Source organism: Vanessa cardui, chromosome 14, assembly GCF_905220365.1.
Source record: "Vanessa cardui chromosome 14, ilVanCard2.1, whole genome shotgun sequence".
Taxonomy (NCBI): Eukaryota; Metazoa; Arthropoda; class Insecta; order Lepidoptera; family Nymphalidae; genus Vanessa; species Vanessa cardui.
The window spans coordinates 3,123,011-3,138,579 of NC_061136.1; the positions used below are offsets into that span (position 1 = coordinate 3,123,011).

General features: G+C 31.3%; 1 protein-coding gene across 1 annotated transcript; it reads left to right on the forward strand.

The window, feature by feature from the left end:
- The first annotated feature begins 8,364 nt into the window (after positions 1-8,364).
- Positions 8,365-15,542, forward strand: LOC124535221 (trypsin-1-like). The gene is made up of 7 exons (XM_047111347.1): positions 8,365-8,525; positions 11,089-11,281; positions 12,125-12,287; positions 13,126-13,288; positions 14,282-14,461; positions 14,625-14,796; positions 15,363-15,542. The coding sequence occupies exons 2-7, from the start codon at positions 11,095-11,097 to the stop codon at positions 15,479-15,481; spliced, it is 984 nt and encodes a 327-aa protein (XP_046967303.1). The 5' UTR covers positions 8,365-8,525; positions 11,089-11,094; the 3' UTR covers positions 15,482-15,542.
- The last annotated feature ends 27 nt before the right edge of the window (positions 15,543-15,569 follow it).

The following is a 15,569-nucleotide window of genomic DNA, read 5'->3' on the forward strand; positions in this document are numbered from 1 at the left end:
CGTCACCCCACTGCTCTCGCGGCCCGGGTACATCGCACTGGAGGATGGAAGGATTAGATAGTGACCTTCATATCTATTCAATAGTTCAGTTACGGTCACCTGAGTCATTGGGTCACCGAAATTTAGGCGACCGATATTCGAAAGTTTCGGTGAACATTCCACTAATTATTTCTCCGGCCCCCGTTAACTGTTGCATTATATTCAAGGATTACGTACGTTGTTTATAGTTGTGTTAATTCTTTTGTTACTGATGACGGATTTATTTCCGGTTATTTATTACGTGGATTGGAAGTAAATCGGCCATTCATCATCATATTGTTGTTCACTTGCTTTAGCTCTTAGGCGTGTTATAAGATGAAAAATTGCGAGAACGCCGGTACGTGTAGTATATACCAATATAACGGAATTGAGGCACCTTGCGACAAGTTTCACCCAATTCCTCACGTCGATTCTTATTTGGCATAATTAAGCAGTGACACATTCACTTTATTGAAAGACAGAAATGAAAAGTCATATTGCGATCGTTCGTAATAATGCTAATAAATTAAATTATTCTTTATATTTTCTAAATTAACATCTTTTATCTCAGGATAATGTTGCATCACATCATATTAATGTGTTTTTTGTACGTCGTTGTGTCGCAGTAAAACATTTTATTACGTAATTTTTTGTTGCAGCAAATGCGATGTCTGTGAACTAGATCGATTCTAGGATTAGCCTCCAATAGTACTACAAAATTTAAAGGCGTATTAATGATCGAATTATATTCTTAAAAGTACGTACCAGATATTCTTATCGAATATGTCAGGTAGATAAAAATTATCGACATAATTTCACAAATTTTACCGATGTTTAGGTATCGTAAAAGTGAAAATATCGGATAGCCGATTAAATGAAATGAAACTGAAACAAATAAAATAAACTTTTAGTGAACCAGCTTGAATGAAGCGTCTTACAATTTAAACTTCATTTTTACTTATCGTAAGATAAAGTTTTAGTTTGACGCCCTACTTTTATAAATTCGCAGTTTCACACAGAAATTGTTTTTATATTAACTTTTAAACATTAAATTGAGAAAAAGTTTTTATATTTTAAGATTTTACCCGACCATTGTTTCAGCAATTTAAGGTTTCGCCGAAAAAAAATAATAGTTCAAAAAAACGTTTTTATATTAATTTATATAATGCTAGCGTATGTTTCATTAAATTACAATAACATAATGTACATGTGTAATTATTACAGAATATTGTTGTTTAAGTACGTATTAGCTTTTATAGGACTTTATCTTGCGAACTCACAGATGTAAGGCAAATGGGATGACCTTTAGTTGCAGCAACATTTCATCAATAAATACGTTTTGATGAAATGTTGGTATTATGACCGGGATGCACTCGGTTTCGTTTGTTTTTGCGCATTAATCCTCTCTCGAGCTTTGTTACGCAATGTGTACATACGTAATTTTACCCGCTGCCGGATGGACGAGCGGCTCGCTTTATTTCTTTTATATTTGGACAATATTGCCCAACACTTTACGTAATTCCAGGACTAAAGCGACGTTTAATGTTTTGCAATTTTCGATATTCTGCGACGCAGTCTTGTGCGCAGTTGTACTGACCTACCATAAAATTTTTAAAGAGTAGAGTCGCTTTCATATATGTTATCGGACAAAAAATAAACAAGTTCCATTGCGCTTTTTAAATAATGAACAAATATTAAGTTAAGAACACGAGGAATTGCATTGTTAATATGATATGTATTCATATTTCGATGTAATTGGTAGGTTATATATTTTTCTCTTAAAGACGAAACGTAAGCCTTCGTCCAGCATTGAGATTTTATCTGAAACGTTACCATTTAGCAGCATCAGTTGTGGTATTTTTTGTATAGAATATAATGAATATGGCAAAAACTCCAAAAAAATGGAAGAGTAATCACGGTATAATTGTAGTTCTTTTCATTTTAAGAGAAAGTTTAGTCATTATTGGCGAGCGTTCGATTTCCCATTATATAACTCACAATTTTCAAAAGTGTTGTTTTTATTTGAAAAGCATAATTCAAGAGTTGAAAGTATGTGAATGCATTTAAAAGGAATGAGTTCACACAAATTCTTGGTTAGCTTGCATACAGCGCCTCAGCAATTTGGCGCCATCCTACTTTCTTAATTATTTACCGGTCGCTATGATATACAATTACTGATTTACTGAATGTCCCTTGACCACATTTAATCAGCCGAAAGCTTGCATGTCCAATTATCGTATAATTATTATCAGTTACAAACGCCGATTTTAGAGATTTTTATGATTAATTATAACTTTTAGGTAATTAATAAAAAAAACTATTGCCGTATATAATAAAAAAACAGTCCTTTTAAAATAATATGACGTAGAATACGTTATTGTTGAGTGGTTGTAAAATTAATAAGTTCAAGGCATCATTATGTATGTAACCCATATGAGAAAACCATATTAAGTGCTTTATAATCGTGAGGTATGCGTTTGAAACATAGATAAAATAATTATGGGGCCAAGGGTCTGTCAAGGGTGGACTATGCGATTATTATCACTGTTTGTTGCTGATCTGTAGACAAACAATATTGGCCTTGGAACAGTTTAGTGGGCGTGTGGGTGTGTGCGGTGGAAAAAGCCGTTCTGCCTGAATCAGTGAAGACCGCGTATCTGTGCCAAGGCAATGGCGCGCCCGTATATTGATAACGATGCAGCCTTCTGCATGTGACAATAGTGACAATATATTTTTTTATTGTTTTTTTTTTAAGTTCCTTCATCGTTATCTGTAGCCTAATTATTGTTTCTTAATACATTGGTCACACGGATTAAGTCAATATTATTTCCCTGTACCGATCGGAATGCGCAAATTGAATTCCAGAAAATATTAAAAAGATAATTTATATTTGAAGGGTTTCTCAAAAATATGAATATTATAATTAAAATATCGACAGGGTTGCCAGACTTTATAAAATATAAATTAGACTCACATTAAGGTAAATTAAACATTTTGTCGTAAAGCTCGGATACATTTTTAGAGCTTAATAGGTGTTTATATTAAATGGCAATATTATGCTTATAAAGCTGGAATTTTTAATATCCGGCATTACCTTCGCCCTATCTTAAGTTACACACGCTATTCCGTCTAACTAAATATAATATTCTAGAAGAAATATTATTTAAGCCAGAAACGTGAATGGACTGAATTTAATTTAAGAAAACACTTGGCTAAAACCGGACTCCTGGCAGCCCTAAGTTGCAGATGAAAATTTTAATAAGCTTACTAGAACTAGTTATCAAATGTCGTAAGAGCTTATAATTTATTTAGCAAATAGTAGACAATTCGGGCAAGAAATTTACCTGACCTAAATGTTGAGTTGCTCAAGCACATTATAGTTTGACAAAGTTATGTCCACGTTGCCTAATTATTGCTGCACCTACACGGATCTACATATACATATACCTATAACGTATAAATCCATTTACTACTTACTATAGTACGTTTAATTTGTTTCCATCCATCCAACCAAACGCATAAAGTGTAGTATTTCATAATAAAGACCTATCAATAGCCTTAGGTAGCACATTGATTGATAAACTCAACCATTTATTATTTGTCGTTTGTTTGGAATTTCAATTTAGTTTTTAGACATTATTCAATTTTTCCTAGAAACTTTGAAACTTGGTTAAAAATGTACTAATGGATATATTTGTTCAAGTCCCACAAGACACATCGGGTTATACTAGTTACTGTGACTAGTGATGGCAGGAAGTAAAATTGTGAACATAAGTAATTCATTCACACCTAAGCTTGAAGAATTCATATAACATGATAAATTTTCTCAACAGATGTTACTGCCGTCTTGACATTTGATCATCAACTTTCATAACACAAGATGCGTTCGTTATGCAAATAAGAGTTTCTTTAATATAATTTATTTGTGACTAAATATGTTTAGGTATAATGCATCGCCATTGATGTGATAATCAGCCTGCATGCGACGGTTGACCATGTGCCACGTCCTAGATAGATGCCTTATTTATATGACTGTAGTGTTACAAAACTGTGCTAATACAACTTCATTAATCATATTATTGAAGGTCATGATATATATGTTGTGTAGATATGTTCTTCTTTTTGAAAGGTAACAAGTAAGTAGATGATTTTATTATGATTAAATATTTTTCAACTTTACGAATTTCAATGATTAAGAGAAAGAAGGACATAATCTACTTTTAAATATCTGTTATAAAACATTAATCGCTTAGTACATCTCATGTGATACAAAGAGCGGTCACTTTTCAAGATGAAGTGACTTATATTGAAAGGGAATAAGTATGCAGTAAATTCACAGATTAATCAGTCAGATAAAATTATTAATGGATTGTAATGGCAAAATGCTAAGGCAGTAGGATCGATGGGAGTTGGGATAGAAAAGATACTATTGAATACAATGAAAGACAAAATGATAGAAATGAGAACGTAATTGACAAAGATAAAAATAAATATGCAAAAAACTCAAAAAGAAAGGGAAAGTTGCAGTAGATTGTGAAGAAGCAGTGTAAGACCCACCGTAAATAAAACTCCTAACGCTAGAAACAAACTTCAAATAAATAAATAAAAATATTTTACAAGTAAATTATATTAATGATGAAGTAGTATAATGTTGACTGCAATATTTATCAAGAAATAAAGCTCATATTATTTAACATAATATGAAAGTATGTGAAAAAGTTATCGAGATATACTTGAGAAAGGAAAGTGGTTTGCTTTGGAAAACCAGTTAGGTTTTACGCCCATATCACCGAATAAAGGAATCGCCTTTATATCATCATGGTGTATTCAGGGTTAATAATGATATAGTCATCGTAAGTGATGTCATGCTGTTGTATGAACGTATTGGAAATATTGCTTCAAAACTAAAAAATATTGGTTTGAAAAGTAGGACCAAAATTGGACACATGCTAAGTTTTCAGTCGTATTTCTACGATAGTACGAATAGTTTTACTTATCACAAAATTTCTTTATTTCGGTTCATTGAGAGCACAATCCACAGAGTAAATAACCAGTTGGACAAGATGTGCAGGCTAAGTGGGTTACTAGTGACGTATGGTACGAAGTGTTAACCACTACATGAATTTAATATTTATATCAATCAGAAAAATATAAACAAAATTAACCTTTCCAATAGTATTCAAAATCAAAATAAACTTTATTCAAGCGGGCTTTTACAAGCACTTTTGAATCGACATTTAACAATTAAGTAAAGCTACCACCGGTTCGGAAAGTGGATTTTACCTAGAAGAATCGGCAAGAAACTCAGTAGTTACTCTTTATCAACATTTAAAAAATACAAAGTGATGTTAGTTAATACATTTATTTAAATTAATTTTTCCTGTCTGGAGGTTAACCGTGGAATTAATAGGTACTTGACCTATTAATTCCAAATAAAAAATTTAACACAGTCTTGGCAAAATCCATGATCATCATCATCAGTCTGGTTTTCTCCACAGCTGGACATAGGCCTCTCCAAGTGCACGCCATTCTGGTCTTTCTCCGGCTATTCGCATCCAGCTCGTATCTGTCAAAATTGGTTAAGTTGAAAAACGAAATAATATAAATTAATTGTAACTGTTTAATACAATCGTTACAAATTCTTAAAGAAATCATAAAAGTCCGGTATATTTGAATTTTATGCGTATCCAATTTGCAGAGTTAAGAGGTCAAAGAAATATACGCTTCAATAAAGATGTTTATTACATAATCGTAATATAAAAAAAATATTAGACAGTTTTACGAATCTTTCCTTATTACTTAGAAGTATTGCATGAATAATTAATAAAAAGATAAATAATGTATAATTTTAACGTTGTTGAAGTACAATCGAAACCGTAACAGTTATAAACGGTATTGCATTTCATTGTTATATGGTTTATTTTCAACTTTATGAATAAAAGTTGTTTGTTAAAGCACCACTTAGACCACAAAGTACAAAGTCAATATAATAAAAATTGATATTTTTTAATTTTTTTAATTTTAAAAATTGATATATTTTATTTTTAAATAACAAACAAAAATATTAAAAAAAAATATTATTAAATTTTATTAAAAAATGTAGTTTAAATAATGTATAAATCATTAGGTAGCTGTAAACTACAGTTTATAATAAGTTTGCAAACAAGTAGTTTGCGATATTAAAACGCCTATATATTTTTGAATGGCAATTTTTTCGCGATGCATATAATAATTTTAAAAAGGTAAGCTTTGTTTTTATATTTTTAATTTGTTTTCGCTATGATGTATTATGACATTTTGTACCCTTACATAGTTTTACCTATTCTTTACTTTCGAAATTTGCAAGTGCAGTGGTAATGAAATAGTTAAATATACAATTTTTAAAATATAATTTTTTTGTATCTGGCAACATATGTTTGTGCTACAGATTGATTTATTTCGATTAATTTTCATCCCTCAACAGCAATACAATATTAAAAATAGTAAATTGTAATAATATTCCGTCATTAAAATTAAAACCTAGTTAAGTGTGATCGCTATTTAAAATCGGTAGAAGTCGCGCTCACTTCAGGAAGTAGTTCGGTTGCTTTGAAGTAAATTCCTACTTTTTATACATTTTTGGAAAGCCTAAAAAATGGGCAAGGTTTTAAAATAATCTGCAGGCCAAATTTGATAGTGATTTTTTGTTCTTAAGACAGTTTTGAGGCAAAAAAAAAAATAAAAAAAATATTGAAATAGATTCAATATTTTGTTGACACAGACAGATATTTATTATTTAAACATTGACAAATATCCAGTGTTTAATTGTTTTTATAAAACAGAAGGAAAAAAAATGATTTTAATTGATTTAAAAACATTTTTGAAGTTGCATTTTTAACAAATTTTGAAATAAAGTGATAACTCAAAAATGGCTAATTTTTGCACCGTGCATATAGGGGTAAAAAAAAAATTTCGTTTATCATTAGTCACTCCTATCACCTCCTAACGGATATACGTCGAATTACCAATAACCCTGTATATTTACATATTCACGTAATAATATATTTCTTAGTATAGTTTCCACATTACATTGAGTCACAACAAACCACATATAATTTTGTTGTATGATGTTTTCTAAACATATATTACACAGCGCCTGATAAAATGTTGTTATTAAGGTTATTTCGGGAAGTTAATCTTCGTATGATTTCATTTAATTCTACTTTATTAAAAACAGTCCAATCTCTGGATGTTTAAATATTTTTTAAATATAATTTATTAGGAATTTAAAACAATATCTCCATGTGTATTAATTGTAAGCGCCTTACAATTCGGTTTAGCTCAAAATCTTTATTTAACTTTGCTCGGCAAAAAGCGTATTTATAAGTCTATATAGTAATACTCGAAATTTTCAGAACGGGACAACTGCGTTAAGTAGTGTTCTGTTAAATATCCCGACCTGATTTACAAAAAGAAACATATATAAAGAAAATAGTTAATGTATCTGTTGAGATAATAAATACAATCGTAGAATAAAAAAGTAAGTACTCCTTAAGCATAGACTTTAACATCCTACTTTACAAACAAGGATAATATAAAAATAATATTTTTAAAATATATTAAAACAGGATAATCAAATAATTAACAATATTTAATATGGTTTACAATATTTATTTATACAGTTTTCTTTACAATCATCCGTTATCTTCCGTATTTAAACCCAGATTAACAAATCCCATGTCCAATTCAATAATATTCTATTTCTGCTTTTATTTATAAAAATGTCAAACCAAATAGTATTCATTACATTTACATAATTCTGTGACTGAATATAACTCAACAGTTAGAAGTTATACAACCTCTAATGATTATTTATAAATATTAAATTTAAAATACTTTATAAGGCTTACACTATATCAACAGAAAATTAAACTTACGTATGTTAATTAAAATATATAAATAGCTAATGTTGTCATTATAATGTCAATCCTTATTCCTTCTTTTTATTTTTGAATAACTTGAGAATCATAAAACCAGTTATAATTAAATTTGTTCTTTAATTGAAGATTTTTTTTTCATAATACATATTAACAAGGCTTGTTTAACTTAAATTAACTAACTAAAATTGTACACTTAGATAAGTGAGATATTGATAATCAGATTTCGATAGGCTCAGTGCAATTCAACTTTAATTTATATACCGTTTTATCTGCGTATTGCCCATTGCATGTCAGCCGAGATTAGCGTCCCACATGAAAGGAAAAAAAATTGGTAATAATTACAGCATTAACCGATAATGATTCTGCTGAAATTACCTTGTAACTGTTAGGAATTTATGGCGATTTATAGCATAAAATGGGAGGTGCGAGCTCGTGTGGTGCACATCGGAGGCGATTTTGCCAGGACTAAGTGGAGCAGCTTGAGTGAAAGTGGAGATATTTCTTTCTCTTTCCGTCTTCAACTCGCGCTGCACGGATTTGCTAGTGATCACTCGTTTTCCTCTATCAACACGGGACCGACTTATTGCTGTGAGTTTTTTTGTTATTAATTATGTATAGTGATAACGTGCTTTTTATAATTGTGAAGTGCTTAAACAAAGATGCAATTACTAAGAGAAAATAATTGTCAGGCTTAGAAATATTTAATAATTTGCTTTTAATTTAATTGTTATCAGTTTGGTCTTGTTTGAAGGAAACTGGTTCTCGGTTTTGATATTTTATAAGTATTATTAAAAGCGCGGACGTGCCAAGTTCATTTGATCCTTACGGTAAAATATTCTTAGTACATATAGTATATATACATATAGTTATCTTAAACAAAGATAACTGCATAGATAACAGATTCAATCAAATGGCTAAAAATAAATAATTTAAGCAAAGAGCTACAAATATATCTGCCAATATCTGCTAATAAATATATCTCGTATACCGTTAAGTTAGAGCTTTCCTGTACCTAGCTATATAAAAATTAATTAAACCATCGAATAATCGAACCTATAAACACCACCTTATTATGATCTGTGGTAATTTAATACGTTTTAAAAAAAGTTGTTAAAAAGTTTGAAAATGTATGCTGCAAACTTTTTAGCAACGAACAAGCAAAATAAGATACGAAATAAAAAAAATTACAAATAAAAAGTACAGAGTATATGACCTACAATAACTGCTTTCTATTGACCATTTTATAAAGGTACAGGAAAACTGGCAACTCTCTCCTAGAACGAGTCGCAGGAATCGATGTTAACTGCATACAAAACATACCGTGATTTATTTTTATTCGAATCACGATTCCACGTGTGATATAATCGTAAACATTTTACTATTAACTATCAGGGTACAGGGCAGGTCGAATTTGAAACGAATCAATTTTTTTATTAATCAATTAAAAATGCTTAAGTGATTTTTGCTTTAATTTCCTTTCACATTATGCGGTAATATTACAATGTTTAATTTTTATACATAATATTTTTATCCCTATATCATAAAGTACATTATAACTAAGTATTAGATACAATAGAATGTCACTTAATTCTTTATTTATTAGCAGCTATAAACAAAATAAAAGCAGATAAATCCTTTCATATTTTTTTTTAGCTTTTACTAAAAATAATAAATATATATGACATGGTTCTCTATGATCATTACTGACTACCTTAAATTAAGTAGCAATTGTTTTCATAAATTCTTACAGGTTGTAGACCTTAACTACAATCCATATTTCGAATATTTCAAGGTTTTGCGTAGTAATCATAATGTACAATAAGATAACATAACACTTAACATCGTTTAGAAATATAATTATACCGGCATTATTTTCTCTGCAATGATTACAGTTCGTTGTACTAGTAAGTAATGTTTTCCTCTAGGATTTTCCACAGATATGCAGGCCTAATGTTTATAAATGGTTTGGCATATATCCAAATCGAAAGCCTAGGCAAAGTTCCAGAGCAATATAATAAATATGTAGGAACGTGCTTTACATAATTAGTTACCTGTTGATTTACGTGTAGTATTTTAAAGGTTCATACGATAATTAATTATACTATTTAACTTTTATTTACCCTGATTCATTAAATTGTATTAAAAAAAACATGTACAAAATAGGTAGTTAGATGTATTGGCCACCTATTGTACACTACCGTCCATATACATTAGCAGTGTAGAAATATAATCATTTCCTTAAGTTTTCGATAAGCCAGTAACTTTGGGAACTAAGATGTTTTGATACATGTTGTACTCAACTGGGCTTGCACTAAGCGCTACCACGTGTACATTTGCTAGTAAAATAACATAATCAGTATTATTATAATTATTCTGCCTGATAGTTATGGTTCTGCCTGATAGTTATGGTGATATCTGCACAGAACTGTACACAGTGTGTAATCTTATTTAATTCGTGTATCATGGAAACGTTTCCAACGATTTGGCTCATATTTTGTGTTTAGATAAAGTTTCGCTTTTTAATTTTATTTATATGTGTCCCTGAAAGACATTATTTTTAACGTTTTTGGATAGATCGACTGACGTTCGCCGAGGTATTATTTATTTAACGAGCAAAAATCTCTTACAATACCATTATCAAGTGCTAATTTTACAAATACAACAAAAAACGTGTTTTATCGAGCTGATGATACGAATGATCTTAACGGTACTCGGATAATGAACAGTTTTTACCGGTTTTCAAGTGTCCTTGATTCATACAGGATTACTAATTGAATTTGAACCGAACCGTAATACTTCTACAAAAAATCATTTTAATTATTTATGCATATACCAAATATTATAATTTGTATTACAAGTGGTATACTTATATAAAGCAAAATACAAATAAATTAGACACGTTTTGTCTAATTTATTTGTATATGATTGAATTCGTAGCGAATTTGTATATTGCAATTTTTTGTCTCAAAATATTTCGTTTGCTTGTTTTTTTTTCAATTTATTAATTTGTATTCAAAATTCGGCTAATCTTGACATATTACATAATCCAATTCGGGTCCTAATTCATATTAAACAAGTTAATATATATTTATGAACTCGATTTGTAATAGCCTAATTTAAGCGGTTTAATAATACTAATTTATTTTGGCAGGGAAAAATGCACTGGCTCATACCCCTCCTCTGCCTGATTGGTGCTACGAGCTGTCACGATTTTCATATCAGGGCAGAGCCGCCTCTTCCCCAGGAGAAAGGCATCGTTGATTGGATCAACAGTTGGTTAAGTACTACCTCTACCACATCCAGGCCTTCCATGGAGCGACCGCCAGACGACTGTCCTACATGCCGTTAGTATTTCATTTAAATTTCATGATGTAGTAATTAAACAAATTTGTTGATTTTAGTGTCTAAAAGATTACCAAAAAAAAAAATCAAAATACTCCTTATTGTACACCAGTAAATAAAACATATAGACACGGTTAGGAAAGATGTACAAGAGGCGGCCTTATCGCTTACACAGCGATCTCTTCCAGGCAACCTTAAGGTAGAGGAGAACAGATATAGAAAGAGGTAGGGGTGTACAAAGCAGATATAAACATAATAAAAAAATACAGTATAATATTAATATTTAAAATGTATATTGAGGTATGTATGTATGTATGTATTCTGAACCCGGCTTAAAAGTTGCGGGTTTGAGACTAATATAGAAATCTTAAAATAATCTTCATTATTATTCAAAAAATTGGAAGTCCGCCCCATTATTTTTAAAGTAAAATATTTCTATTTTATACATTTCCATGCCTTCAAATTCACTCGAATTTCAGGTTTATTTCGTCATAATATACATATATTGTTTTAATATATTTTTGAACGACCAAATATGCCACTTTATGATAAGGGTCACTACCGCCCATAGACAGGCGCTGAAAGAAATATTAACTATTCCTTATATTATCAAAGCGCCACCAACGTTATGTGCTTGTGCCTGTTACACTGGCTCACTCACCCTTCAAACCGGAACACAACAATACTGAGTACTATTGTTAGGCGGTAGAATATTTGATTAATGTTTGGTTCTTACACAGACGGGCAGCACACAATGAATTTCCATATTAATAGTTTCCCATGGCTTTCAATATTTGTTAATCAAATAATCAATGTTGTATATAACTCATTATATTTTCTTGCAGAGTGCGGTATCGCTAGAACACGTAGGCGAATTGTGGGCGGATACGAAACTAAGAAGTTGGAAATACCGTGGATAGTGGTGTTGATGTACAATGGCAGATTCTACTGTGGTGGATCGATGATCAACGATCTGTATGTTCTCACTGCCGCGCATTGTACTTCTGGGTAAATATCTTGGAACTATTTATGTATTAGAAAATCTAATACTGTATTTGTTCTCAATAAAAAATTCCCGTAGGTCTTATATTTCTCGATATAGCTCTTTAGAATTAACTTGTTATATATCTATAAATATAATAAAATTGGAGTGTCTAATTGTACCTAATATTAAAATAACCACTTTTTACTAAAGCATAAGTATGTATACTTGGTACAATTACCTGTACTATATGCTGTCTGTATGTTTGTTCCGGCAAATTTCTGAAACGGCTAAACCGATTTTAACAGGACTTACACTAGCAGATAGCTGATGTTATAAGGAGTTACTTAGATTTTTATTTTTATTTTAGGTTTATTTATGAATTTTCCACCAACCTGCGTTGGAACAGATTGGTGGAATATGTTCCAAACGTTCCCCTCAAAGGGAGCAGAGGCCTTAGCCCAGCAGTGGATAATATATATATATTATAAAGTTTAATTCAAACGCGCCTGTAGTTGCGGGCATAGCCAGTACGAAATATGTATAACAGGATCATAGGGAAACGAAGAACTGTTATTGGTTTTTCTCAAGTGTTACGCGTAAAAGATGAAGTGTCAAATTGTTAAATTTCCAAGCTTTCGCGATCTTCTAGTTAATGTCCTCCTCGTAGAATTATATTGTTATTTAAAATTATCAATTTCTTAGCAAAAATACTTTTTAATGTAAAGATATTTTTGGTTTTGCATGCGGTTTTGGAAAACGAAGCCTATTCTTTTTTATGTAGAATCTATAAATATTTATAGAATGATCTGAGATAAATGTGAGGTACAATTAAATGTGTGACTAATTATTGTGACTTTTTAGATTCCGCAAAGAAAAAATGTCAGTAAGGTTCTTGGAACACGATCGTTCTGTCGCCAATGAGACTAAAACAATTGATAGAAAAGTTGCCGCCATTATTCGTCACCTGCGCTACGACCCGGGCACTTATGACAACGATATCGCCTTACTGAAGTTAGACAAGCGGGTAATAAATTTATTTCTTTAATAAATTTTTACATAATTATTTGCCGTTCAATATACAAGAATTAGAAATCACTCTTGGCCAAATGATAGTGGTGGAATAATAGCAACATTGCTAGCAGGTTTGTCCATTGGAATGCAATTTCGAAAAAAATTCTAGAGATTACACTTACTAGTGGAGATAATAATATGGTTGCCCATGTATTATAAATTTACTTCGTAATATGGCTTAGTAGAAGCCCATCTGCGCAGGTAGGTACTACCCACTCCTCAGATACTCTATCTGAAAACAATATTTTTATTTTATTTTATTTATTTACTGAATATCATTATACATGCTTTGTTTATACAGACAACGATGTAACAAAAACCCTAAGTATTGCTATATTCCAATTTGAAGAGTGAGTGAGTCAGTTTAACAAGGGACATGAGATATTAGATCTCAAGGTCGATGTAAGGAACGTTTAATATGGTTTGCAGCACTAATGTTTACGACATGGTGACCACCATTAGGTAGTTCATTGCAACATACTCCTACCAAAACAATTTAAAAAACAAATTTACTTTTATACTTTAAAATGATCGTCAACATTTTTTTCGTATTTTAAGTAATAAAGCAACCCCCTTACGTTATGTAGATATGTGTAGGGTACACTTTGTATTAGTAACTTTTAAAACCATAATTACTTATAATATTATTATTGTTTGGCTATATATAAACAAATATTTTAAAATTAAAACTTGTTAAGTCGGAATCCCTTCACTTATTGAAGCCACAGGACTGCTTGCCCAATTATTCTCTCCTAAGCCCTGCTCAGCACTACTGGGTAGTCTTGTATCCACTTCACGCTAAAAGTTTATGTTTATGTTATTATTCGATTAGAGAGAAGTCCTCCGGCCAAGTTCAGGTTAGGAACATTAACCAGCTGTTGATTTACTTTACTGAGGAACACCTGCATCTGGAGAATTTGTATTTATAGCCCTTTTTTATTAACAGGTTGATCTTAGTACAGCTCTTAAGAGCGCACGTGTTGATGAAGTTGAAGAGGATCAAGACACAGGAATACGACCCGTATGTCTCCCGGCTGCTGGGGACTCGTACAGCAATTATACCGGCTTGGTGGCCGGCTGGGGTACTACTGAAGAGGGCGGCAGTGTCTCAAACACGCTCCAAGAGGTACAAATAACATTGAAGATATACCTACTTTTCTAAACATACCAGAAGTGTGTACAAAATTTATATTAGGGAAATCTTTAGAAGAAATGAGATGATGTCGATAATTGAGCTTCTGACTTTACACATGCTATCAACTTGAATTACTATTCTATTTATTCTGTAGGTGCGTGTGCCAATAATCTCGAACGCGGAATGTCGCAAGACCGCTTACAAGCAACGCATAACAGAGAACATGCTATGCGCGGGCGAGGAGCAGGGCGGGCGCGATGCGTGCCAGGGGGACTCCGGCGGGCCTCTGCATGTGATCAACTCCAATGACAAGTACCAGATTGTTGGTGAGTACGCACATAACACGTATTCATTCATAGTGTTCTGATGGAAATTTTGAAATAAGTACTTAAGTGTCGCTTGTAAATGCACCCACTACGACTGTCACTTAAGTTCCAAAATTCGTTCAACAACTTTCGAAACCTATTTTTTTTTGCAAATCCATCGAAACAGTAAAAACTATCTACTAAATTGTCTATGAATAAAGATTAATGTCGTTCACTTTTCGCTATTTTTAGGGTACTTACTACTTCTAACGAATCAGAAATATATCATAAAATTTGTGTATTAGTTTAGACACAATATAAAAATAAAATTATCATGTTCAAGTTTTCCCTGAATGATTCTGATAAACGTTATTATACAGGTATTTTTATCAAAATATTAATGTTGCATAAATCCTTGATAGCACTGAAATTTAGTTTAAAATATTAATTTCTATGCCAGTTTTAGAAAAAAACAAATTGATAAGGATTTTCACATGATTATACATAAATTTGATTTTTATTTTTCAATTTTACAAAATAAAACTTTTGCTGTAAGAATTTAAATCACGAGAAAATTATTGTTACAGGTGTTGTATCATGGGGTGAGGGATGTGCTCGACCAAATAGGCCAGGAGTGTATTCCCGGGTCAACCGCTACTTAACATGGATTAAAAGCAATACTCGGGACGCTTGCTACTGTCAATAGGATTACTTATTAATTACTATTTATATTTATTTATTGATCAATAAAGTTCTCTAAGAAGTCATTTTAATGAGTTTTTTAATAATCTTTA

Excerpts from the sequence above, each read along its gene's own strand:
- LOC124535221 (XM_047111347.1), top strand. The coding sequence starts at position 11,095 with ATGCACTGGCTCATACCCCTCCTCTGCCTGATTGGTGCTACGAGCTGT. Across the intron at positions 11,282-12,124 it reads AGACGACTGTCCTACATGCC|AGTGCGGTATCGCTAGAACA; the intron begins GTTAGTATTTCA and ends ATTTTCTTGCAG. Across the intron at positions 14,797-15,362 it reads TGACAAGTACCAGATTGTTG|GTGTTGTATCATGGGGTGAG; the intron begins GTGAGTACGCAC and ends TTATTGTTACAG.